The sequence below is a fragment of the Oryx dammah genome, unplaced genomic scaffold (assembly GCF_014754425.2).
Source record: "Oryx dammah isolate SB20612 unplaced genomic scaffold, SCBI_Odam_1.1 HiC_scaffold_3, whole genome shotgun sequence".
NCBI lineage: Eukaryota > Metazoa > Chordata > Mammalia > Artiodactyla > Bovidae > Oryx > Oryx dammah.
In genome coordinates, this window is record NW_024070187.1 from 112,486,197 (window position 1) to 112,512,927 (window position 26,731).

At 56.3% G+C, this 26,731-nt stretch overlaps 1 protein-coding gene across 1 annotated transcript in view; it reads left to right on the forward strand.

The window, feature by feature from the left end:
* Positions 1-26,731, forward strand: part of SORCS2 (sortilin related VPS10 domain containing receptor 2) — a gene marked incomplete at its 5' end in the record, with an annotated part of 492,994 nt that overhangs the window by 279,681 nt on the left and 186,582 nt on the right. The window contains one exon of the mRNA XM_040237340.1: positions 16,210-16,309. Within this exon, the coding sequence (XP_040093274.1) occupies positions 16,210-16,309 (100 nt within the window). The remainder of the gene's footprint in view (positions 1-16,209; positions 16,310-26,731) is intronic.

Below are 26,731 nucleotides of genomic sequence, written 5' to 3' on the forward strand. Positions count from 1 at the left end.
GGAAGTATGTGACTGCCGCCAGGGCCAGGGGCTCTGCTAGAAGGTTCCATTTCGGCACTTCATTTAACTTTTGTGACCACCCCGGGTGGGAGGGCCTGGTACAGAAGGGACACCTGAGGTCTACTAAGTTGAGCAGCCAGCTCCTGGTCACACAGCCGGTGGCGTCAGCCTGTCCCCATGCCTTGTCCACGTGAGCATGATATGGACCATGGATGCTCTCTTGGAAAGATTGCTTTAGCCATGGGGGCGTCTGTGGGAGCTTGGCTCCAGGGAAGACGTGGTCCTCTCCCAGGCTGGCCACCGGCTCAGCCAGGAAAGTGCCTGGCAGGGGAGGGGAGTTCTGCAGGGGGCTCACTCAACCACACAGCTTCTGCTGAGCAACTCACCTTCTCAGGCTGTTGCCACGGCCCCAGTTCACCTCTCCCAGGGTGCCTGGCATGCAGGATCGGGTGCCCACCGGGTGTGGATACCTCGCTGCCTCCTCTGCACGCTGAGAGCCTGTCTGGAAGCCTGTCTGTCCTACCACTTCCCCAGGGCTGCAGGACAGACCGCCTGCTCTCTGCTCCCACCTCACTCACCTGGTGCATTCTGAAGAAGCCTCTGGTGCTTGAAGGTGCGAGGGGCTGGGTCTGTCTTGTCTCCTCGACTGTAAGCAGGAGTGGGGACGATTCTACCATCCACCCTTCAACTGTCTGCCTAAAACAGCCCAGAGCAGCCTGGATAGAGAAATACTGCCCTGGGGGCCAGGAGACCTCAGTTAGAGTTGGCTGCTTGGCTGCTCAGCTGCTGTGTGACCTTGGACAAGTGACTGCCCTTCTCTGAGCCTGCGTCCTTTGCATAGGAGGGGTGTGGTCAGAAACCTGGAGGTCTCAAGGGCCCTCTTGGCTTGTGCAGTGGGGTTGAGTGCTGACAGCTTCTGTGGGGTGTCAGTAATACCTGGGACGGTGTCTGGGTGAGAACTGTATCATTCATTCAGGCACTTATTCAACCAGCATCTACCAGCACTCGCTGCATGGGGTGTGTTGGGCCAGAGGGCTGCCCAGATACTGTCCCAACCATTGAGGAGCGTTCAGGTGGATCAGTTCAGTTCAGTTCAGTCGCTCAGTCGTGTCTGACTCTTTGTGACCCCATGAACCGCAGCACACCAGGCCTCCCTGTCCATCACCAACTCCCGGAGTTCACTCAGACTCACGTCCATTGAGTCTGTGATGCCATCCAGCCATCTCATCCTCTGTCGTCCCCTTCTCCTCCTGCCCCCAACCCCTCCCAGCATCAGAGTCTTTTCCAGTGAGTCAACTAGGGCCGGGAAATTCACTTTCAGTGGAGCAAGGGTCACAGGGGGCTGTGGGCACGCAGAAGAGCGGCAAGGGGACCCCCGCAGGGGGCCTGTGGGCTTCCTGTGTCCTGCCTGCACCCGCTGGGGCCTCTGCCGTGAGTAAGGGTCCCCTCTCCGAGCCGAGCCTCTCTCCTTGCAGAACGGGTCCTCCCTGTGTGCCTTCCCAGGCCCTGCTCTCGTTAGGGACTCCGGTTCTAGGGAAACGTCGGCGGCTATTCAGAGGGTGATTGGCATGACGTGGGAGAAGAGGAAACTAGTGTGTTGATGGGACACAGAGCATCTGAGCATCTGCAGGTTCTATCAGCTGGGAAAACATGGGCCACGCAGGTGTGAATGAGTGGCGCTTCTCACCCCTCATGGCAGGCCCTGTCCTTGCATGTGGCTGATGCGTACAGGGTGCCTGCAGGAGTGGGGGGGGCAGGGTGCTTCCTGGGGAGACGGCATGCTCCCCACTCCCGCCCCCAGAAGGAATTAGGCCAGGCTCACCTCCCGTCCCCAGCCTGACCAGAGAGGGGAGATTTCTGACTCACATGGAGCTGTGGCCTCCTTCTCTGGGTGGTCTCCCCGTTGACTGCCCCCCACTCCCCCCCACCCACCCACACAGTCACATTTGCAGACACAGGTTGGAGAAGTCTCTTCTCTCACACCATCCTTCTGGAAAGTAGTAGCGAGATTGTGGGGGCGGTTACATGTGGTGGGGCTAAATTACTTGGGCTCAGAGCCAGACCACTCTGTGTGGGGTTCACACTCAGCTCCCTCATGGGTTACCTCACTTCTCTGGGCCTCAGTCTTTCACTCTGTGAAATGGGCTGGTGCCTCATTCTTGCCTCTTAGAGGGGTTGGGAGGATTAAGCGAGCTAATCCAACCAAAGCACTGAGGATGGAACTTGACCTATGGGGGAATAATTATTGATGATTATTTATGGATGACGATTGATAACCATTATTCTCATTATTGCCACCTGATATCACAAGCGGGTTAAGTCTCAGAGATATTGGTTGACTTGTCCAAGGTCCAGGAAGGATGGAGGCCTGCCCAGATCTTCAAATGTCAATGCAGAGCAGGTCATGGGGCCTCCTGCTGAGGAATGTGAGGCCAGGGGCCTGCAGAAACCCAGGGGCAGGTATGGGAGAGTGTGTCTTTAAGGATACAGTTTGGAAATGGAAATCTGTAGGTTACTGGATTAACTATTCAGTTTTGTCATTGAATCAACCTTTGTTTTGTATTCCATGAACTTTTTGCGTTAAAAAAAGGTCAATGGAATGTCCCCAAATTCATGTCTCCAAGCATTTTTTTGATGTTTATTAAGATGGGGAGTAGTGTTCAAAATATCTTATTTCCTACTCAGTTTTTGTACTTTGTATTGAAATATTCCTCTGAACATTTAAAATAGAATTTCCTTCCAGATCGCCCATATCTCATCTGTTAATGTCTCTTTACATTCTTTTTCTCTTTAAAAATGTTCAATATATCATCTGGGCTGCCTTTAATAGAAGCTGGGTAGAGTCAACAGTTACTCAAAAAATCAATTTAGACTGTCAGATTCTATAATCTGGGAATTGGCATGTAAAAATGTTGCCATCTTATGCCAGGACCCCCCTAAGAATAAATGAAGACTCTTGCTTTTAAATTATTGAGTTCTAAGAGTTTTATAGGATCCAAGAATATACTTTCTAAAAGCCATGCAGGAACTTAAAGCCCCTGGGACTTAATCCCAGGGAGGGGGCAGAGGGGTTTACATTAGAAGTAACAGTCAATTTCCAAAATGCACAGCACATAGTAGGCACTCAGTGTTTTTAGAAAGGCTTTTAAAAAGTTTATCCTGACCAATGACCCATCAATACCACCACCAGCACTGGATGGAACATTACCCAGCAGGCAGGACATGCTGACCTTGCAATTATAAAGTCAGATCAGAATTTGGGCTCATGTAATGCCGTATAGAAACACGTTCTCTTGTGGACAAGGACTGAACAGGTCCACTGGGATAAACGGACCCAGTTGCTGGTTAAACTGGAAGATTCTTTTCCTGTTATTGATTCCAAGAAGAGTGGAGAGTGTGTCAGCTTATCAGGAAGGACATTTTATCAGGTGTGGATCATTACATTGCAGGAATTTTCCTAAGGGTGGATTCCAGGTCACGAGGGCAGCCTAACCTGGCCCAGCCCCCACCAGGCTTTGATGCCAAGCCTCAGTCCCGATGCGGTGGCTCACACCCCGCACCTCAACCATTCTTCCAGCTCGTCTGCTCCCCCCCCACCAACTCCTGCTGGGAATTCCCGGCCGCACCCCCCAACCACCCATAATGAGGCAGTTGCGGAATTCGGAAGCTCTCAGGAACTGCGTGGTCTGGTCTGCAGCAAGTCATTTGTGTTATTATTTGTCTCATTCTATTTGGGTGCTTCCTATTTGAAATGACACTTCTGGGCTTCGGAGGGGCCTGGCGTCCTCCCAAATCGATGGGCTCCCTGGGAGATGGTGTGCGTCAGTGCGCTTCACCCTGGGCAGTGGGGGACAGGAGCCGGACGTGGTAGGGCCTGTCCCCAGGGAGCGACTGGCCTGGCCTGCTGTCAGACGAGCTTGTGTGTCCTTCCCAACAAATCCAGAGCGACATGGGCTACCCCGCAGCCTCTCCACAGCCCCGCTCCATCAGGGCCACCAGACTCACCGTGGCCTTGGCAGGTACGCCCGGCTGAGGGGTGCAGAGCAGCTGCAAGGGCAGGGTCCTCGAGATCGAGGCCTGTGTATCAAGGTGAGCAAGCGGGCGGCTTCGGCCGTGCCCAGTGAGCCCGGCTCCCCTCAGGACGCTGCCCAGGGATACGTCCAGCAACACGGCCCTCATTTAGCCCTGATGGCTGTAACCCAGTTTGAAAGACCCCATAGCTGGGAACAGAGTCATTGCAAAGGTGTCCCCATCTCTGCCTTGGGTCATCTTCCCACCCCCAGAAATAAAACCAACAGAACCATCCAGAGAGCTGGAGGCTGGAAGAAGCTGATGCCCAGCTGAAAACCCAGAGTCTCTCACTTTGTCCTTTATGTGAGCCGGGCAGGGGGCTCCAGCTACTTGCATCTCAGTTTCTTTGTTTGTGCGGTGAGGGTTGCTGGTGGGAATGAAGGTCAGATGAGGTCGTAAACCCAGCATCTTTATCTTGGACCCGGAGCAGCTGCAGCCCCGTGGGCGGTCCAGGCTGAGGTCCCCGTGTGGTAGGGTGTCTCCTCTGGACTCAGGGCCTCGCCGCTCCACAGCCTCTGCCTGAGAACCGGGCTTTTGCCGCTTCACCGCCGCTGCGCGGAGCAGACAACTCCCTACCGCACCTGGGCGGGGCCGATTGTCAGGGAAGCTTCTGGAAAAACACTCCTGCTTTGGCCTGTGCCCTCTTTCTCCCCTTCCCTTCTCGGTTCCTGCCAGTTCCCCTGCCGGCCCTCCTCAGACCCGCAGGCACACACAGAGTCTTTGCTAGGTTCCCTGGGAGCCCCCCTCCACACCCCTACCTCCCGTGGTTTCCCCAGGAGCCCCCTGACACCTCCCCACCGGGTTCTCTGGGATCCCTGGCACCTCTGCTCAGGTTCCCCAGCAGCCCCTGGCACCACACTGCCGCCCCCCGGCCCCACCTCCCCTGGTTTCCCTGGGAGCTCCTGACACTCCCCCGGGTTCTCTGGGACCCCCAGCACCTCTACTCAAGTTCCCCGGGAGCCCCTGGTGCCACACTGCTGCCCCTCTGCCCCCAGGCTTTGAGAGCTCCTGGCACCTTTCCAGGCTTCAGGCTCCTCTTTGGCGCCAAATCCAAGGTCCTTTTTCTGGATGTTGGACTCCCAGAGCCAGGGACCCTGCCCTGCTCCTCACTAGACATGGTAGGAGCATTGCTCATTCAGAGTGGACCCTGGGACAGCCCAGAACAGGCTCCTGGTGGCCCCCTGCTAAGCTGGGTGTAAGCCCTTTGCCACTGGTCTGTGAGGAGGTCTCGGGAGGGGCAGGGTCCAGGAACAGTGGCTCGGGCAGCACCTGCTGGCTGGTGGGTGTGGAGTTTCCAGCATCTGAACAGGAAGTACAGTCGCACTGGCATCAGCAGCCACAGAACCCCCCTCCCCTTCCCTCCACGCTCAGCATGAAGCCGGCACAGAACAGGCGCTCAAGAAAGGTGCGCTGGAAGGAACTCTTGAGCCGAGGGAATCACGTGTCTCAGGGATTCTGAAGGATAAGACAGGCTCATTGAAAGGGAAGTGGTCCTCACTATGGAGTAAGCGGATGCAGCCGGTCAGGAACCAGCTCGAGCAGACGGTCCTGCAGGCAGCCTTGCAGGGTGGCCTGGTCCCAGGCCCTGCATCACTTCCCATCCCTAAGGTGTTGGCAGAGCTGCAGGTGAGGCTAAGGAAGCAGGCCTCAGGGCCAGGCCCTGCCCAGCCCAGCTCTGTTCTAGAAAGATCCGCTGACAAGCTTCACAGCACCTAACACAGCTGGGCACAGAGCATCCACAGAGCCGTGGCAGGGCGGCTAGAAACCACATGTGGGAGAGCTGGCTGGGAGAGGAGCTCCTGGTGCAGACACTTCCTGGATGGGGAGGCAGGCACTGACGTGATCGTGAGTGCTGGCATGGAAAACCGGGCCCCCCCCCCTGCTAAGGGGCTGGCCAGAAACACTGCCTGGGCTTACGCTTGGGCTCAAAACATGGAAGCAACCTAAATGTCTATCAGCAGACGGATGGATGAAAGAGAGGTGGTGTTTACATACAACGGAATATCACTCGGCCATAAAAAAGGATGAAATAATGCGATTTGCGGCAACATGGATGGACGTGGAGATTATCTACTAAGTGAAGTAAGTCCGACAGAGACAAACACCGCATGATGTCATCTACATGTGAACCCTAAAATATGCCACGAATGAACTTCTCTCTGAAGCAGAAGCAGACTCACAGACACAGCACAGACTTGCGGTTGCCGGTGAGGAGAGGGGGTGGCGTGGGATTTGGGGTCAGCAGACACAAGGCTGAGCGCCGAAGAATTGATGCTTTGGAACTGTGGTGTTGGAGAAGACTCTTGAGGTTTCCTTGGACTGCAAGGAGATCCAACCAGTCCATTCTGAAGGAGATCAGCCCTGGGATTTCTTTGGAGGGAATGATGCTGAAGCTGAAGCTCCAGTCCTTTGGCCACCTCATGAGAAGAGTTGACTCATTAGAAAAGACTCTGATGCTGGGAGGGATTGGGAAGAGGAGGAGAAGGGGACGACAGAGGATGAGATGGCTGGATGGCATCCCTGACTCAATGGACGTGAGTCTGAGTGAACTCTGGGAGTTGGTGATGGACAGGGAGGCCTGGCGTGCTGCGATTCATGGGGTCGCAAAGAGTCGGACACGACTGAGTGACTGAACTGAGCTGAACTGAACTGAGATACAAGCCGTTATATACAGGATGGGCAGACAGCACGGTCCTGCTGCAAAGCACAGTCCTGGGGTAAGTCAGAATGGAAAAGAATATGAAAAAAGTACATGGAAGTGAAAATGTTAGTCGCTCAGTTGTGTCCGACCCTTTGTGACCCCATGGACTGTAGCCCGCCAGGCTCCTCTGCCCATGGAATTCTCCAGGCAAGAACACTGGAGTGGGTAGCCTTTCCCTTCTCCAAGGGATCTTCCCGACCCGGGGATCGAATCCAGGTCTCCTGCACTGCTGGTTCTTTACCATCTGAGCCCCCAGGGAAGACGCTGAGCACGTTGCTGCACAGCAGAAATTAACACAACATTGCGAATCAACTATACTTCAATGAAAGAGATTTTTAAAAAAATAAGACTAGTCTTGAGTTGAGGAGAAGCTTTCAACTGGGGAGAAAACCCACAGGAAATACTGAGAGGACTCCGCAGCGAGGGTGGGCTGTGGTCAGCGTGTGAAAGCTGACACAGCAGACAGCATTGCCTGCCAGGCTCTGGGAGAGGGAGAAATGGAGTCAGAAAGTCCAGCCACATGGGGTGAGTGCCCGGCCCTGTGAAGCCCCCAGGGACAGGAGTGCTGTCTGGACATAGCCTGGGTGGAGCAGAGGAGGCAACTTGAGCCAACAGACTGGGCTTAAACTGAGCTTCCCATAGTTGCCGTGAGATCTTGCGCAAGGCAGGTGATATGCCTTGAGCCTCAGTCTTACCACCTGTAAAATGGGAAGGCGTGTTCCTGGTCCAATGTGGTCATCCTGTCCATGTGAGGTTGAGCTCCACCCTGGGTGTGGTGTCCAGAGCGTGTGAGTCCCCAGGTCTATTAATCTCCCTCCAAGACTCCTTTCCCATTGGAGGGAGACCACAGCCTTAGAGTCTCGGGGCAACCTGACTGGTGTCTCCCCCACCACTGCTGTCATACCCCATCAAGGCCACACTGAGACCCCTTCCAGCAGCTCACCCACCTAGCTGGCACCTGACTCCACATTTCACACTCAAAATCTCAAGCCACATCATGGAATTTTCTAGAATGACCTGACCAGTCTATCAGTGGCTTGGGCAGATCTTTTCCTTGATGATTTCACGAGGATGTATTTGTCTGTCCTGGGTGGCAGATCAAAGCCTCATCTTTCCAGAGCCCCTGGGGTTGTCGGTTCCTGAGGACCCCGGGGTGGTGGCCCCTCGCCATCCATCCCTTCTCATCTCACATCAGCAGGGTGGTCAGCCGGGAAACCGTCCTAACACACAACGCCCCCTCTGCTGGGAGGGAGGCGGGGAGGTCCCTGGAGACCAGAGTTGAGTCCCGGCTGTGCCATGGACCCCCAGGGGACTCTGCACACGTCCCTTCCCAGCCGGGCCTCAGAGCCCTGGCACGGCCCTGGGGTCTGTCCAGGGGCTTTGCACAGTGACCATGCGGAGGCAGGGCTGGTCCTCACAGTCCTGATCATCAGGGCACAGGAGGCAAGTCCACACAGCTGTGCATCTGGCCAGAGAGGTCCACACAGGCGCGGTGTGGAGTCAGCACCCCTCAGGTGGCCCCGGGACCGTGAGTCCACTGCACAAGCCCTCCTCCCACCATGTCCAGTCTCATCGTGGGTGTCTGAGGTCTGCGCTGTTGGCCCCTTTTACAGATAAACAAACCAAGTCTCGCCGAGGTCCAGGCCTTGCTCAAGACCACAAACTTGCAGGTGGCATGAGCCACGTTAGGGGCTCCCCCTTCCCACCTGTGTGGTTTTCCAAGGTAGCCAAGGAGATCCTCAGAGCTGGGGGCTCACCCGTAGGGGAGGGGTGGGAGCTGAACACATGTCCCTGCCAATGAAATAATTATAGAGTATGAAAACAGCTCAATTAAATCATTTTTCTTTTAAAAGTGCATATGTACAAACACTTAGCAATTAAGCAGCCAATTTACAAATAGCAATTTTCCAACTGCACTTGCCTTTCATGTATCTGTTTGCCGGATGTAGAGTCTATTTTTATTCAAAATTTTTAATTTGAATAAATCTAGATGGGATGATCACTTTTGAGTTACAGTCAGAAGAACCTGGAGACGGTCTTAGCACTGGGCAAGGTCAGGGTGTAGGTTGGGAGGAGGCCTGGCCCAGAGGAGACCCTGGGTGAGCACCATTCCCCTCCTCCTCTCTTCTTCCCCCTCTCCCCCACCTCCTTTTTCCCTCCTCCCCTCACTCCTGTTCTCCCTTCTGGACATGCTCAGCTCTCACAGGAATTTTGACCATCCTGAGATGAATTGGGGAGTCTCCTCTCAACAGGCAAGTCCAGGGGGCACTTGTTGGCTGGTGTTGAGACATCAGGCACATCTGATTGGTTTCTATTGGAAATGCCCAGAGACGGATGTTTGCTCACTGCAGGTCACACAGGCTTCCTGTTCTGGTACCTGGAGGCACTGTAGGAGGAGGTGGCCTTAGGTTCAGGGTTGGTGCCCTGGGGCTCTGGGGAGTTTAGAGAAGAATCAGGAATGGAAGGCATTTAATTGAGTCATCCGTGCCTCAAGCTTGGTGGGCGCATAACAGAGATACCGCACTCCAGGTACCAAGAGACGGGGACCTGCCCTGTGTATCATCCAGCGTCTGGGGTGACCCCAGGCAGTTCTGATTTCCATCTCTGGTTTGCATACTGAGCGGTGCTTATTTCTGGCAGCCCCCGGAAGCACAGGAAGAGGCAGGGACCACGCAGCACTCCACTTTCCACTTTGCTTTCTTGGAATAAATCTTCTCAACACGGACACTGTCCCTGCTGGACTTGTTCTTCCACTTGTATTTCTTTGAGAAGCAGGTGGTCTGAGGAAAGAATGAAATGAAATCTGGACACTTGTGTGGCCCCGAGGAAACAAGGTCTGCCTGGGTGAGGGTTTCCCCAAGGAAACTGGCCTCTGGGCGGGTAGGCAAGGGGCAGATAACAGGCAGGGAGGCCGCAGGAGAAGGGCACGTGACCGTGGCCTTTTCCATTCACAGGGGCCCCAGGGACCCTGACTGCATCCCTCTGGTGCCTGAAGGGGAAACCGATGCCCAACCCTGAGGGTGTGCTTGGAGCTCACACCCAGTAGCAGCGAGGAGGCACGGCCCAGACCCCGACCACTAGACCCCTCGTTCCCAGTTACCCGGATACCACAGTACCTCTCGACCTCAGGGGTCTCAGGACTCCCTGACCGGGGCCAGGTGAAGGGTGGCCAGGCTGTGGGCACAGGGAAAACGTGCTTCTCTGGACTCTCCCATCTTCCAGCCCCACTGTGTCCTGCAGGCTTGGTCGGGTGCTGGTGGGCAAGCCCCAGGTTTGTCCTGACTCCCAGTCCAGTCCTAAGCCACCCCGGGGGCCACACCCCATCTGAGCAGTATCTCCCATGCCACCCAGGTCACCCTCCACTGCCTCCCACCATCTAAGGCCTCATCTGCCCTGCTCAAGCGATTCCACCCCCCTGGGCACACATCCTACCTTACTTTCTACTCCTCCCCCGCCCCTCAGTCACTCCAGTCTTCCTAAAATAGCAGTGATGAGGAGCTCCTACCAGCTGCTTCAAGACACTGTCTTCGCACCTCACCTGGTCACTCCCCTCATCCCCCCTGAGACGGCGCGTTCCAGACGGGGACACAGACCAGACCACAGAGCCCCGCTCACACCGTGCAGAGCCCGCCCCGGCCTCAGTCTGTGTCCAGACCAGTGAGCCCAGTAGAAATAGGATGTGGATTGTCATGAAAAAGTAGAAACGGGTGACTTGAGAAGACCTGGAGGCGCCTGGAAGGTATATTTCTACGGGAGAGAAGCTGGTCTGAAAAGGCTGCAGACGGCATGATCCCAGGACTGTATGTGATATTCTGGGAAAGGCAGAAGTATGGAAACAGTGAAAGGATCAGTGGTTACGGGGGTGGAGCGGGGCGGGAGGGTGCGCAGGTGGGCCCAGGGTGATTCAGGCGGTGACACTGCTCTCTCTGACGCCGTGGTGCTGGGTCCTTGTCGCAGCACATTTGTCCATAGACCGTACAAGCCAAGAATGGCCCCCGTGTGAGCTGTAGACTCTGGGTGACGATGCTGTAGTCAGAGCGGACGCGCCAGTGGGAACACACGTGCTGCTCCGGCGGGGAGTGGAGATTACGCGTGTGGGGCCCGAAGACCCCGGAAACCTCGGTACCTTCCTCTCTTAGCTCTTAACCTAAAAGTCCTCTTAAAAAATTAACTATTCATTAAAGAAACGGGTGTGATGCACCTTAATAATAGACTTTGTTTAGTTCGGTATATCCAAAATACTATGTCAACAGGCAACCAGTACGGGGCTTCCCCAGGGGCTCAGCGGTGAAGAATCCGCCTACAGTGCGGGAGCCGCAGGAGACGTGGGTTCGATCCCTCGGTTGGGAAGGTCTCCTGGAGGAGGGCACGGTGACTCACTGCAGTATTTTTGCCTGAGAAATCCCACGGATGGAGGAGCCTGGCGGGCCACAGTCCATAGGGTTGCAAAGAGTCGGACACGACTGAAGCGACTTGGTACGGAACCAACATGACATTATAATGGAATCTTTTGCATTCTTTTTGATCTACTAAGTGGTGCCTGTAATGCAGGGCAGGCCCAGGCTCTCTGCAGCGTCTGGGGCCATTCACGCCTGGTCCGTCCACCTCTTCCATCCCTGGCCCTGTCATCTTTCTCGCGATCCTCGGTAGCCCCTCCGCCTGCTCACCCTGCTTCTCATGGAACCCTAGACCTGGCTCAAATGCCCACTCGGGGAAGGAGAAGTAATACCTCCCAAGATTGTTGCTGTTTCTGTGTGTGCTCAATCGCATCTGACTCTTTGCCGTCCCATGGACTGAGGCCCACCGGGCTCCTCTGTCCATGGGATTTCCCAGGCAAGAATACTGGAGTGGGTTGCCATTTCCTCCTCCAGGAATCCTCAGAGATACCACATCTTAATCCTTGAAGCCTGTGGATACGTCACATGGCAAAGGGGACTTTGCAGGTGTGATAAGATGGAGAGACAGGGAGGGAGTTCCCTGGTGGCCCAGTGGTTAGGCCACTTTCACTGCCAGGGGCCCAAGTTCAATCTCTGATCTGAAAACAAAGATCCCACAAGCCAAGTGGCTTGGACAGAAAAAGAATGTGGGGAGATTATCCTGGACGATCTGTGTGAGCCCTGTGTAATCCCATAGCAGTAAGAGAGAACTGGGACCATAACTGAAGGCAATTTGACTATGGAAGTGGAGACGGGAGGCATTTGCTTTGAATCTGGAGATGGGGCCATGAGCCAAGGAGTGCAGGAGGCCTCTGGAAGCTGGAAAAGGCAAAGAAATGGATGGCCCCCACCCCGAGCCTTCCAGCAGGTGTTCCAGGGCATCAAGATACCTTGATTTTAGTTCAGAAAACCATTTTGGACTTTTGATCTCCTGAGCTGCTTAATAATGGATGTGTCTTGTTATAAGTCTCTAAGTTTCTGGTAATTTGTTACAGCAGCCACTGGAAATTCATTCACCGCCCCGCCCCCTTGCCACCCAGTCAGCACTGGCCGCCTCCTCCTCTGATCCCATCATCCACTGGGACCCCCTCAAGGACAGTGGAGATGAAGAGGGCCTGGGTGGAGTGCTGGTGGTGTTGGGGTGAAATGTAAACAATTCAGGAGGAAGAGTCGACAAGATGGGGGGTCTGTGGATTGGCTGGGCAGTAAGGATTGCTGGGAGAAATATCAGTAACCTCAGATATGCAGATGACACCACCCTTATGGCAGAAAGTGAAGAGAAACTAAAGAGCCTCTTGATGAAATGAAAGAGGAAAGTGTAAAAGTTGGCTTAAAACTCAACATTTAGAAAACTAAGATCATGGCATCTGGTCCCATCACTTCATGGCAAATAGTTGGGGAAACAATAGAAACAGTGGTAGACTTTATTTTGGGGGGGCTCCCAAATCACTACAGGTGGTGACTGCAGCCATGAAATTAAAAGATGCTTGCTCCTTGGAAGAAAAGCTATGACCAACCTAGATAGCATATTAAAAAGCAGAGACATTACTTTACCAACAAAGGTCTGTCTAGTCAAAGCTATGGTTTTTCCAGTGGTCAGGTATATGAGACTTGGACTATAAAGAAAGCTAGGTGGTGAAGAATTGATGCTTTCGAACTGTGGTGTTGGAGAAGACTCCTGAGAGTCCCTTGAACTGCAAGGAGATCCAGCCAGTCCATCCTAAAGGAAATCAGTCCTGAATATTCATTGGAAGAACTGATGCTAAAGCTGAAACTCCAATACTTTGGCCACTTGATGCAAAGAATTGACTCATTTGAAAAGACTCTACTGCTGGGAAAGATTGAAGGTGGGAGGAGAAGGGGGTGTCAGAGGATGAGATAGTTGGATGGCATCACTGACTCGATGGACATGAGTTTGAGTAAGCTCCAGGAGTTGGTGATGGGCAGGGAAGCCTGGCGTGCTGCAGTCCATGGGGTCACAAAGAGCCAGACACGACTGAGTGACGGAACTGAACTGAACTGAGGGAGGCATGGGAGCTGAGCATGCCCCCTGGCCCTGAGACGGGGATGAGCATGGCTCCTGGCCTTGAGCGGGGTGATGACCCCCCCTTAGAGTCTCCCAAGGTTCTCTAGATGTGTCCATCTGTCTGCTGTCTCTGTCTCACCAGCCAGCTTGCCACCCCCACAGGGCAGGGCAGTGTCTGTCCTACTCACCAGGGGATAAAGTGACTAGCACATAGTAGATATGCGATAAACATGTGGGGTGGGAATGGATTTGAATACAGAAATTTCAACCCCCAGTCCTAGTGTGAAGCTTACAGCGTAAAAGAACTGAACAAAAGTAAAGAAAAGAGTTAAATGAAAGAGTGAAGGAATGAATGAACTGATGTCCCCAGGCCCTGGCAAGCGGCCTGGAACTTGGTGCTAACAGCCATTTGAGGAATGGATTGCATTGTCCTGTAGGGTGAGGCATTCCTGATGCTTTCACAGCTGGACTCTGCTCTGAGCAGACCCCATCTTCCCTGTCCAGAGAGGAGAGGAGAGAGGGGGCCCTGTACTTGGGCCTTTGCACCTGTGCCTCCATCTACCTGGAACAGTGCTAGCTTCTGGGGTTGTCATATTAAGTACCATACTGCCTTTAGGTGGAAACTGTTGTCCACAATTTGGAGACTGGAAGCCTGGGTTCTGGGTGTTGGAAGGGTTGGGTCCTCCTGGAGGATCTAAGGGAAATCTGTTTCTTGCCTCTCTCTGAGCTCCTGGGGGTGGCTGGCAGTCCTTGGTGTCTGCAGCTGGCACGCAGGACCCTCTCTTCCTTCCCTCCCATCTCAGCCCAGTGTCTGAGGGGTCTTCCCTGCCGTGCTCTGAGACAGCACTTACTGCCCTCTGTCCCCCACCCTGTCTGTGCTTCTTCCCAGTCTTGTCTCCTTTGACAGAGCTGTGTTTTTGCTTTTTTATCAGCCACCTCCCCGGTCCTGATAGAATAGAGATTCCCAGGCTGCAGGGCCTGGGTCCCACTCTCTCCCTGCTGAGGGCTCGCACCAACAGGTACCCTTGAGTGAGCAGGTGTGAACAGGCTGCTGTGGCCACAGATGGGGGAAGGGAGGCAGCTGGGCTGGGGTGTCTGGATGGAGGGAAGAGTAGGCGGCCAAGTGTCTGGAAGGCAGAGCCTAACACAGGTCTTAGAGGTGGCTTGTTGGGGGTGGGAGGGAGAGGGGAGGGGATCAAGAGACTGGAGGTTGCCAGGCAAGAGCTTCCAAGCACAGCTGTTTGTTTCCCTGGGGGTTCTGGAATTTCCTGGGTCTTTAAATCGATTCCTCCCGTAATGGGCCTCCAGCTTCCTCCTTGCCCGAGGAAAATCAATTCTCCAAGGTGTTGAGAATAAGTGCTTCCCTACCGTCACCTGGGGAGGGGAGCGGGTAGAGAGTCAGAGGATCCTGTTGGGGGAAGGAGACGGGGATGGGCAGCTCCTGCTGGCGTTCCCGGGAGTCGGGGGGCACAGGGGCTGCTTTCTGTCCTGGCCTGGGGATGGACCTTGTGACCTCAGGCCTTTGAGGGACCTGACCTCTGGGGACAAGGGGCCACTGAGCACCAAGGCCATAAACATGACCCATCTTTCTGGAGCCTCAGGGAAAGGGCAGGCTTAGGGAAGAGGCAGGGAGGAAGCACATCCCCGTAGAAAGGTGAGGATGTACTATGATGGGGTGCAGCTATAGCACTGCCCGTGGGGTGGGGCACTCCCCCTGGGCAGCTCCAGGCCTCTCCCCGGCCACACTGGGGGAGCCTGAGATTCACAGCCCGACCCAGCCCTTCGATGGGTCCAGAGAGGGCAAGGGGCTGCCCCGGCCACCTGCAGCCCAGGCCCCACACAGGCCCCGTCAATAGCTGAGATTGGCCGCCCTCGGCCCTGGAGTTCAGCTCCGTCCAAGCCTGTCTCAGTGGTGATCAGAAGGACAGGTCCAAGGGGCACCAGCTCAGCGGGCCTCAGCAGCCCTTGCTGCCCGCTCCTGTCCATGTCCCCACCTCAGGGTGATCTTCCTGACCTGTCAGAAGACCGGATGCTCTGGGAGAAACTGAGGCCTCTGGGACTCCACATGTTGGTTTAGGGAGGGGGTGGAAAGTGTCACCTGGGTTGGACTGTGCCTCCGGCTCTGCGGTCACTGCACTTTTTAACTAGCTGGTCCCAAGGAGCACTGGGCCCAGGGTCCCTCCGCTGAGCTCAGCCGAGGGTGCTGAGCTTTGACATGGGATTAATTCCGTGTCCCGATGTGCTGGCTGCTGTGAAATCGCCCTTGATGCCTATATCTCTTCCGCTGCTGTGGCTGCTCTGGGTGGAGGCTAGAGCTCGGAGGTTCCTTCCCGCAGCTCTTGCCCTACCGACAGAAACGTGGGCCCCTGGGCAGGAGGGACTGGCCCCCAGGCCCTGCTGAGTAGAGCGGGTGCGGACACCCACCAGCTGGCTCGAGGACAGGGGTCTGATTCCCAGGGCCCCTGGGGGTGCACGTGGTCAACGAGGAGGGTGCAGCTTCCTGGAGGAACTCACGGTCCGGAAAGGGAAATGGACAAGCAGATAGGACTCAGGGTGGCAGGGACCTTCTGTAGAACAAACAGGGCGCCAGCTGTTCATGGGCGGGCTAGTATGCACGTCCTGGGTTGGCCACCTGTTAGCGGAGTGATTTCAGGCAGGAACAGCTCCCCTCTGGCCCTCTGCAAGATGGACATGGGGACATAAGCTGTCAGGGTTTTCTGAGGAGTCAAAATAACGTGGCCAGGACCTGCGAGACCCTTCCTAACGAGAGTGATGTAGCTACGGTAGAACTTGCAGAGACCGTGGACAGGTGGGGCACTGTGGAATGCCCGGGGCAGGCGGCTCACTGGAAGACAGCACTGGGCACGCCCTGGGTATCCCAGAGACCCCTGGCACACAGCCTGTGCCGGACACCATCAGTACACACAGGCGTGGCGGGGACCCATTGCTGACAGCTGTCGTCCTGTCCCCCCCAGGTCGTCGGACTTCGGGACGTCCTACACCAAGCTCACCCTCCAGCCTGGAGTCACCACCGTCATCGACAACTTCTACATCTGCCCGACCAACAAGAGGAAGGTAGGCGCCGCGCCCGCCACCTCTCTGGGTGGTGGTGGGGGCCTGGTGTCACCTTGCTCCTCTGGGGCCCTGAAGGCAGGTGAGGGGTCTACCTCCCAGCTCTCTGTGTCTCCCATCGCTCTTCCGCCTGAGTTCATTTGGACAAAGAGGTTTAAAACCGCGCTGGGCCTGGGGGCAGGGAAGGTTGTCCTGGTGTCTGTGTCTGGCCCTGCCCTGGGCCAGCCTCCATCCAGGCAGAGTTGGGGTTGGGGGGTGTAGTGGCTGCTCTAGAGGGGAGAAAGAGTCTTTCTGGCCTGGAGTCCTGGCAAAGCAGTGAAAAGCAGTCTGATCTCCTGTCTTTTTGTTGTTGTTGTTGATTTGGTTTTCCGTCTGAACTTTACTCTGTTTTCTTGGTCTGAGAGAGCCTCCTGACTCTGCTCTCTGCCTGGTTGCGGGTCAGGGAACTTGGCCATTTCCAGGTACTGCCACTCGTGCCAAGTTCTAAGCGAACTTGGGCTTTTGCAAAGCCAGGGTTGCCTCCTGGTCCCCTTGGGACCCCAGAATGAGTCAGAGGAAGCTCCGCGGATGTGCCCCCAGCTGTCCTGCACGCTTGACTCCCTCCAGAGAAACAGATCCGTGTCACAGAGAGGGACCTGGACAGGCCAGGCACCTCCTGGGGAATGGGGTGTAACCCCAAACTGGGGATTAGAACACAGCGTGATACTTGCTCGCACGAGGGCGGCTCACAGGCACAGACAGATGCTCTGACGGTGACTTTAATGGACAGGGCGGAGCAGCGTGAAGCCTGGGAAGGCCTGTGTAGGCTGAGGACATCCCAGGAAGGGAGTCACAGATGCCAGAGGGCTCCATGCGGAGGGCACTGGAGGGTGTGATGGTTAAACTGATGGTGGGTTATTGGGCCCAGAGGAGCCGGTGTGTGCGTACACTTGGCAGGTTCTGCAGGGATCAAGGCCCCTTTACAGGGTTTATACGGAACATGGGAACGGGTGTGCATAGCCGTTTGCTGGGGGTGTCCAGGTCAACTTGGTAGCATCTTTTAATGAGATGTCAGCTTTCTGTAGGTCGTCCCCCCTCCCCTTTCCTTGACTTTTACTGCTGTAAAGGTTTCCTGATGGACAGAATTGGAATGCGGAGGTGGGGAGGGCTGCTGGGGGGAGGGGGCACATCCATGGGGACGCTGGTGCCTGAAGGGGGCTCGGGACTGAGAAGAGAAAGGCAGGGGGTTGGTTTCACCAGTGCCTGAGTCTCCCTAGACCCTGCCTGGTGTCTTCACATGCACAGCCTCACTCTGTTCCTGGAAAGGAGGGGTTAGATCCCATTTTCCAGGGCAGAAAACTGAGGCCTAGGAAGGTGAGGCTACCACCAGATCATCACACAGCTGGTGGTGGGAGACCTGGGTTTGACCCCAGCCTCACCCGGGTCCAAAGCTGGGAGTTTCCTTCGTGGAGAAATGACAGTGAGTGGGAGGGAAAGGCCCCCACCCACTACCACCGCCTCACTCACAGCGTCCACAGCTCAGCCCCACCTGCCCCCGAGCGGTCTTCATCCCGTGTCCGACTCCAGCCAGCTTGGTAAGAAGACAGCTGGAATCAAACCCTCATTCTGCTGTGAGCAGCTCGCCTTTCCTGAGTGCCGCCCCCACCCTCTGAGCCGCAGGGCTCTCTTTGGGGGTGGTGGTCAGTGAGGGATACGCCCAGGCAGCACCCCAGCCTAGGCCTGGACACAACAGCGTGTGGAGCATGGAGGCCCTTCATCGACCACGAGAGCTGAGTGCTGGGATGGGCAAGGACAGACACCCTGCCTCCTGCCTGCTGTCTTCTTTCTTCCTGGGGTCACTGTGATTCAGAGGTGAGGCCAAGGAAGGCTCTTGGGGGCTGGTGCTGACCCAGGCTGGAGAGCCCCGTCCACCTCTAGGCAGCAGTGGACACAGGAGGTCACGCCCCTCCTCTCCTTTGCATCCCCTAAGTTCTGTCTGTCTGGCCAGCCTGGCCCTGAAGCCATCCCCAAGCTGCTCTTCGTGGCCCCTGTGAGAGGAGAACCCACTGTGCCCCACCAGCTGGGGTGTGACCATGGCTCCAGGGCTGGCCCCAAAGGCTGTGTCCACCTTTGGAAACGAGACACGCAGAGGCAACAGTGCAGACATGGAGCAGGGTGTCGCCGAGGCCGGGAGGCCAGGGAAGGCTTCATGTTGGGCCAGGCCTACAGCAGGAAGGACAGCAGACCCTGGCCCTGGGTGCAGCAGCCGCCAGGGCAAAGGCGGTGGGGTGGGCGTTAATGAGATGATGGGCGAGAACTCAGCAAGGCGGCTTCAGATAGGGCATCCGAGCAGGCCAAGGGCACCAGGAGTGAGGCATCCATGCTGGTCCCCCGGGGGCTCGGGCAGATGGAGGGTGGTGGTGGAGGGCTCCAACTGGGGCACGAAACAGAGCCTCCTCTGCAGACAACATCTGGACAGGGGTGCAGGCAGGGAGAAGTTTGCATCTTTAGAGAAAAGGAGAACACTGATCGGCGATGCCCTTGAGAGGGTATTTGAGGATTTAGCCTGGAAATGCCGCTGGGGGTAGACCTGTGCCCTGCCCAAGCGCTCAGCTGATGCTGAAGGAATGAGTGAGTGAGTGAGCCAGCGTCACGAGCAGCTGGTCCTGCCGGACGGATGCCATTGCCTCGTAGTTTTTTCTGATCCCCGGATTCCCCCTGCACCTGGGAGAGCACCTGTGGAGGGCCCGTGGTGTGCTGGGCCCTTCCTGGGGTTGCCTGGGGCCCCCTGAATTCGAGGAGGTCCAGGGAGCCACACCTAAGCTGGGGACCCCTGTCCTCATTCCAGCTCTGACATGACCCCCCAGCCAGGGGACATCTGGGAGGTCCCCATGTGTCTCACCTCTTAATGGGGTGATGACCAAGGGAGGACGCGACAAGCGAATGCAGAAAGCACCTCGCTCATTCTACTGCCACTCAAGGTACATAGTGACGGGCAATTCCCAAAGGCGTCCCCTTCCCAGTGTCTGCCACCTGTGATGTCACCGTGTGTTTTAAATGCACAGCCTTAGCGCTCAGCTGATTCTCAAGAAATACGGGAAGCAGAAAACCGCAGCCGCTGTTACAGAAAAGGCTGATGGGAGACCATGTCAGATGAAGAGCCGGAAGCCACAGGGATCGGTGAGGGTGGAGGAGAGACGTGGGGGCCGCGTGCTGGTCTGTGAACTTCTGAAAGGCGGTCCTAGGGGTCGGGGAGCAGCCCAGGCACACGGCACACCGCCCTTAGCGCTCAGCCGATTCTCAGGAAACATGGGAGCAGTGGGCTGGGCTGGGGCTGGGGTGGGGCCCCGTCAGGAAAAGCAGAAATGTCCTCTTACCATGGTATTCGTGTATTCAGTCGTCTACAGCATCCCCCTTCCTCAGCCACGCCCTGGCAATCACGCAGAGAATGCCAGGCCCTGGGCGAGTTGTCCAGGTCACCCCGCTGGTGGGGTAGCTCAGCTGTCACCAATGCAGTGAACGTATTGTGTCTGTACTTGGCGTTGAGCAAGGTTCGAATCCAGTTCTGCTGGATGCCAGAGCATGCTCTATCATACCCTCGAGCTCACCGGGCACCCTGCAGCAAAGTTCCAGGGAGCAGATAGGGGTCCCCATGTCGGTACAAGCACAGCCCAGCCCAGCCCAGCCCGCTTTGCTGGAGGTGGGGCTGTCAGTAATGTGTGGTGGCTGGACCAGACCCTATCTGACCACGGCTGAGCTGAGTGACTCTGGAAGATCCCATTTCTCCTCCAGGCCTCAGTTTCCCCCTCTGTAAGATGAAGAGGTTGCACTAGGGGTTCTCCAAAGCCCCTCCCAGCTCCAGGATTCTGGACTCTCCTGGGCTTCTCCCGCGGAGGAGCAGCAGGTGGGGAGTGAGATCCCCATGGGCAGAGCCCAGACTCTGCTCTGTCCACCGCGTGTGCTGGCTTCTCCTCCACAGGGGGCAGGTTCCACCAGGTCTCCATGTTCCATCTCAATACCAACCCCCATCCATTCAGCAGATGTGGGTTGAGGTCCTACTATGCGCCAGGCGACAAGCTTGCTTCTGGAGAGTGAGAACCCTTGGTTCAATCTTATAGATATCAGATTCAGATGAAGCACCTACTAAGCGGTACAGATACCAGATGTAGTTTAAGTACCTGCTGCATGGTGTAGATATCAGATGCAGATTAAACACCTTGCTGGGCCCTGGGATAGGGAGGTGAGCTGGACAGACAGTGCAAACCTTCTTGAACCTTTGAGGCTCTGGTGGAGCCCTGGGAGACCGAACCTCTCTTCCTGCTGCATTTCTGTGGGAGGAATAAGAACAGGGCCCAAAGTGAGCCCTTCCGGTGCAAGAGGTTACCCCAGCGTCAGTCTGATCTGGGAAAAGATCAGGTCCTTTATTTCCAGGGGCGCCTGCATGAGCGTGAGTGGAGGGTCTACCTCTGCAGTTACCAGCAATGGATAGGCTTTGCAGGAAGACGTGAATGCTATTAGGAGTCCATTTAGCAACAATTACAGACTAAGCAGCACTTTATAGCTCCTTAAGAGACCACTTTGCAACCTGTCTTACAAAATGAATATCCTTTTATTTTTGTCTTGCTTGTAGTATAACCAGAGCTCCCGCCTTGATACCCATGGGCACGACATTCTACCATTGTCATGGCATGACCCGAGACCCCGGGGGCCCTGAGGACCCCTCAGTGTTCCCGTATGCCTTCTGTGCTGTCTGAATTCCTGATTTAGCTTTGGACTAGAGCGTGTTTCTGACTCGGCCCGGAAAACCCCTTGGCAGGGCGAGAGGGTGTGCAATCACAGCCCAAGGGGAGCTGGCCGGGACACGGAATTGCTTTCAAGTGTCATGGTTTATATTAAAAATTCATGTGAATTTTCACTTTACTTCATGATGTATCAGTGCTGGTTTGAATGCTAAAATCACACACAGAGACACACACTTTCAACAAAAAAAATCTCTGTTAACCTGATGACCCAGGAGAAGGCTCCAGTTTTAAGCCTCAGGACCCCTGGCCCAGCCACCAGCAGGTACCCTCTTGGGGCCTTGGCTCCTCATTTGGGAAGCACAAGATCACCATCAATTCAACTACTTGTTCATTCTGCTCACTCACTCCAGACATCCTGAGAAACTGCCACGGGCCAAGCACTCAGGATGGAAATGAATCAGGCCACAAATCTCTCTTTTGAGTACAAACCGTGGCTGGGAAGAGACTGGTCGTCCTGAAGAACGGCATGAGTTCCGAAGGCCCTTAAAGTAGCAGGCCTCGTATTAGGAGTCTTAGGTAGGCTACCTCTGATCTCTGCATCCCCCTGTAAATCAGGGCTTGTACAGCATCTCACAGGAGAAGGAACCAACAGGTCCAGGGTCTTCTCTAAGGCCACACGTGTAGGACCGGTAACAGGCACGCTCTGTCTCTCCATCTCTGCCTCTGTCTCTTGTTAGCAGTTGTTTTGTGGCTTCGGTGCCTTAGGTCATGTCCGACTCTTTGCGACCCCAAGGACTGTAGCCGGCCAGGCTTCTCTGTCCACGGGCTTTCCCAGGCAAGAATACTGGAGTGGGTCGTCAGGTCCTTCTCCAGCCTCTGTCTCTATCTCTCCTCAAATACTTGGGGTTTTGTTCCAAACCTGGTCTCCAACTCTGAGCCCCCTCGCTATTATAGAGACCCTTTCCGCTGTAGAGACGCCGCCCATCCTGGAATGCATGCCCCGCCCACCTATATGTAGGCCCCGCCCCTCCCTGCTGTGGAGGCTCCGCCCTTTTCTGGCATGAACCCCGCCCCCTTCTCGCAGCTGACCTCCTCCCTCAGTTCCCTTGTCTTGCTTCTTCATTGTGGCCTCCGCAGTGCATGGCGGGGCGGGGTGGGGGGGGGTCTGCCCTCAGCAGGGAGCCGAGGTTAGTCCCGTCCATGGCCTTGGCCGTTCGCAGACCCTCCTGCTGTCACTCAGAGGACTCCGAGGTGGGGGGTCTCTGTCTGACCTGCCCACGTTAAGAGTAGCAGGCCCAAGGCATGCCTGCTGCACCCCCCAAACCCCCACCTCCATGCCAGACAGTCAGAGGTTGTTTCCTGGGAGCTTGGAAGCCCAGGTATGCGCCAGTGTTTCAAAGACTGTGCTAAGCATCAAGGCCTTCATTTCATTCCTCCTCTCACTGAGATGGGTTGTGTGGCTGTTGTTTTGAAATCTTCTTCTGGAGTGTTGACCAGCATCTCCCTGTTCCACAGAAGCATCTGACCAGAAAGGGCTGAGGCACAGAGCTGGGGGGGACCCGGCTTGAGGGGATTCGCTTGCCAGTATCTCCCCGTCCTGGCTCTCTGGGGTGTAACTGGGGGTCACAGGAAACGCACAGGGTAGCACAGTGCTGGCCCCTGTGGCAAGGATGCTGCGTGTGTGTTGGACAGCGCCAGGGGCTGGCGCCCCTCCACCTAGCCAGGGCAGTGCGTGGCCTGTGGGCACAATGCCCATGCCGTGGGGACTCTGGGAGGACCAACCCCGTCACTCTGCATCTTTCTGATGGCGTTGTCAGGTCTGAGCCTGGACCCCTGCTCTGTCCTCCCATCAACCTAGGGGGGCCGCCATCTCCTTGTTGTCAGGAAATGGGCTTGAGATCACACTGAGCTTCAGGCGGCAAGCTCAGGGGTGCCCGCGCCTGTCCTGGGCAGCTGCAGAGCTGGCCACCCCCGTGTCTGTGGCCTGCCGCAGTTCAGGGATGTGGGCACCCGGGTGTGGCGCCCTTGCGGTCAGTGCTTACACTCAGGCTGCCTCTCTGGACCTGCGCCCGGCGGGGGGGCTGCCACCTCCATGAGAAACCCCTCGGCAGCCACCAGGTGCTCCCTTGGAGTGAGTGTGCTCCACCAGTGGGAGGAGGGGAGGACTAGGTGCCCGCAGCATCGGCTCTCTGGGGTGGGAGGTGGGCAGGTCTCCTGGAGATGCTTGCCCCCCAGGAGCGTCCATGGTGCCCTGTGCTCCTGCTTGCTCGCAAAGCGAGTCATGTCCAGAGAGCGCTCTCCAGGCAGGACGTCTGCAGGCCGCCCGTTGGGGGACCAGGCCCCCGTGGGAGCATCTGAGTCGGCTGTTCTCAAGGGCGAGACTGGAGGAGTCCTCAGGATGAGATCAGATGTGCTGGCTTGCCTGTTTTTTAAGAAAGCTCTTTTGCTGTGACGGGGAGACTCGAGTGGGCTGAGGGAGAGCCACTCTTCACCCATCTACCTGCCTACCCACTCACCCATCCATGCATTCATCCAGCCACCCACCCATCCATCTACCCACCCATCCATCCACCCATCCATCCACCCACCCACCCACCCATACATCCACCCATCCACCCAACCACCCACCCACCCATCCATCCACCCATCCACCCAACCACCCACCCACCCATCCATCCACCCACCCACCCATCCATCCACCCACCCACCCACCCATCCACCCAGCCACCCATCCACCCACCCAACCATCCATCCACCCACCCAACCATCCATCCACCCACCCATCCATCCATCCATCCACCCACCCACCCATCCATTCACCCACCCATCCAGCCAGCCACCCATCTATCCATTCACCCACCCACCCACCCATCTATTCACCCACCCATCCATCCACCCAGCCATCCATGCATTCATCCAGGCACCCAACCATCCATTCACCCACCCGCCCACCCCCACATCCATCCATCCACCCAGCCATCCATTCCCCATCCGTCCACCCAGCCATCCATTCACTCATCCAGCCATCTGATGGGCCTCTGCATGGCTCCAACATGCGTGGGGTCCAGCTGAGTGATAAAGAGGCTGAAGCTAGGTGGGCGGGTTCACAGGGAAGACAAGGACACAGTCAGGAGATGTGTTGTGTTTAGAAGATGCCCCAGCCTTCTGGTCTGAGCAGTGCATTAACAGGGACACAGGAGGGCCCTGGAGAGGCGGCAGGCCTTAGGGGGCGTATGAAGAGCCCAGGATGGGAAGGCTGAATCCATGGGCATCCTCTGATGCCCATGGCATCCAGAGGCGATGCGCAGGATGCCCTCAGGTTGGCCAGGCCAGAGTGGGAGACAGTGATCAGGGCTCGTGGTACAGAATAGTCACGTGTGCCCTCTGCGGTTCTGATTCTGTGGGGGGATCTCAGGGGCCCCTCAGCCTGGGCAGGCCTCACAGACCTCCTTCCTGTTCCAGAGTTATCTGGTCAGCCTCAGCTTACAAGACGAGGCCAGAGGGGTGGCGTGTTCATCCCCACCCCCTCGGCTGTCTGAGAACAAAGTCAAGGCTCCTGGAGAGCCCCTGTGGTCCCCAGGCGTCACCCCCTGCCCCGGCTTGGTGCCTGATCCCAGAGGTCAGTTACCAGGAGTAGGAGCCCCTGCCTGGTGGGAAAACAAGGCAGCTTTTGGAGCCTGCAGGGCAGGGGGAAGTAGACCAGAGGTAAACAGGCCTTTGCTTCCAATCAGCAATAGTCTCCATTTCCCTGGAGCTCCAGGTATCCCGTCCCGTCCAGGAGAAAAATAGCTCAATTGGGCCTGACGGTGCACTGAGCTTCCATCTCAGACATCGAGTGAAGCCCTCAAATCTCCAGCTAATGTGTAGAAAATGATGCCCTCCTGAAACCAGTAGATTATTGCCAGGAGAGAGGAGAGAAAAGGAAAAAAGCCTTCTCAGAAAACACACCTCCTGGGCTCTGGCCTCTGGAGCTAATAAACAGAGAAGGAAAGGGATCCCGGATTTATTCTCTCTTCTGCAGGTGATGCAGAGTCCAAGACCCCAAAAGCCACAACCACAACTCAACTCGAGCGTATCAAAAAGGCCATCCGGGTGTATCTCGGCGGCTGGCCACCTGTGTGTCAGGGACTCCATCCGGGTTCGCAGGCTCCAGGGACCTCCTGACGCACACCTGCGGTGGTCCACTCACTGCTCCCCATGCTCACGTGTCTGTCCTTCCAGGCTGGTGGAGTGAGGGGCAGAAGGGCTGGGCTGGGAGCCACAGAGGGTCGCCCAAGGGCACAGCAGCATCCCCAAAGCAGTGATTGTGGCCACTGTGTTAGAGGTGAGAAAACAGGGGCCCACAGGCGAGGTGATGGGGTGGTGAGCAGGGTTTGGACACATCTCTCGGGGGCCCACGTTGCATGAGTCTACTCTTTCATTGCTGCAGGCCCTGGGAGGCCCTGGTGTTTGCTGGACCTGCCGGCCTTCCTTGATAAATTAAAGTCTTTGGGTGGCTCTGCCTTCAGGGCAAACCAAGGTGTGCCTCTTTGGCTGGCCCAGAACCACCGTTGCTACATCTCAGAGCCCCTGGGAGGCAGCTGATCACCATCCCATGGAGCTCAGATGCCTTGAGAGTCTTGGCCTCCAGGTCGGCCGACAAGGGGTAGACACTCAATCCAGTGCCTGCCTCCCCCCCTTGGCCCTGCTGTTTCTCCCCCATCTTGGAGGCCGGAAAGAGGGGGCATTGCTCAGCTGCACCTCCAGCCTGCCCATAGGGAGCCCGGGAATAGGAAAGCTCCTTTCTCTTCGTGGGTGGTGTAGACACCTCCCCACCAGCCCATTGTGGTCCTGCGTCTCTGTATTGGATGTGGCCTCCATTGCGGTGACGGAAGCCCTGGCTGGCTCAAGACGCAGGACATGATGGACAGTGCTGTCCTTTGGGTGGGAGAGGAGGCGATGGTTTATTTCTCTCATGCCCTGGGGCTGCCAGGGGGACCCACTCATGCCGCGTGGCACTGAAGGTCAGGCGCTGTGTCCTGAGTCTGGTGGTGGAGGAGATGCTGCCCCCAGGCTGCGGGCACTGGTGTGAGCCTCCTGAAGAGCACAGACCCCATTCTAGCTCCCTTGGTGCCCCTGATTAGCTTCCCCATTAAGAATCCGCGCTTAAAAAAACTGCTTCTGATCAGCTGTTGGCCGCAGCCTGAATTTCGTCTCTCTCCCCTTCAAAGACAAATGTTCAGAAAAGAGACGCAGGCGAAGAGTTTGTCCTTGTGCGGTGTGGGCTCTTAGGAAGCTTGACGGGCCATAGCCTGGTAAAAGCGGCTTAAAATTGAATGTGATTTCTGGGGGAGGGAAACCCGATCTCAACAAGGAGGCCCTTGAGAAACAAGAGCATCTCCAGCTTCTGCGATCTTTTATTTATTCATTTATTTAGCACCAGTACTGGGTCCCCACCTCCCCAAACCACTGCCATGGCTCCACCCCAAGGCTACAAAATCGCCTCCTGCTGTAATGTGTCAGCTGGTCGTCTCCAGCCCTTTATCCCCTCGGGCACATAAGCAGAACCCCGAGGGTGGTCGTTAGTACTGCCATCTTCCTTACCCTCTGCACCCCACCCATTGCAGACGTTTGTAAGTGCCCTGGGCCTGTCTCCATCTCCTCTGCCACCCCCGCCTGAGCTACCCCTTCCTCTTGCCTGGTTCACCCCAGTGGCTGCCTCATG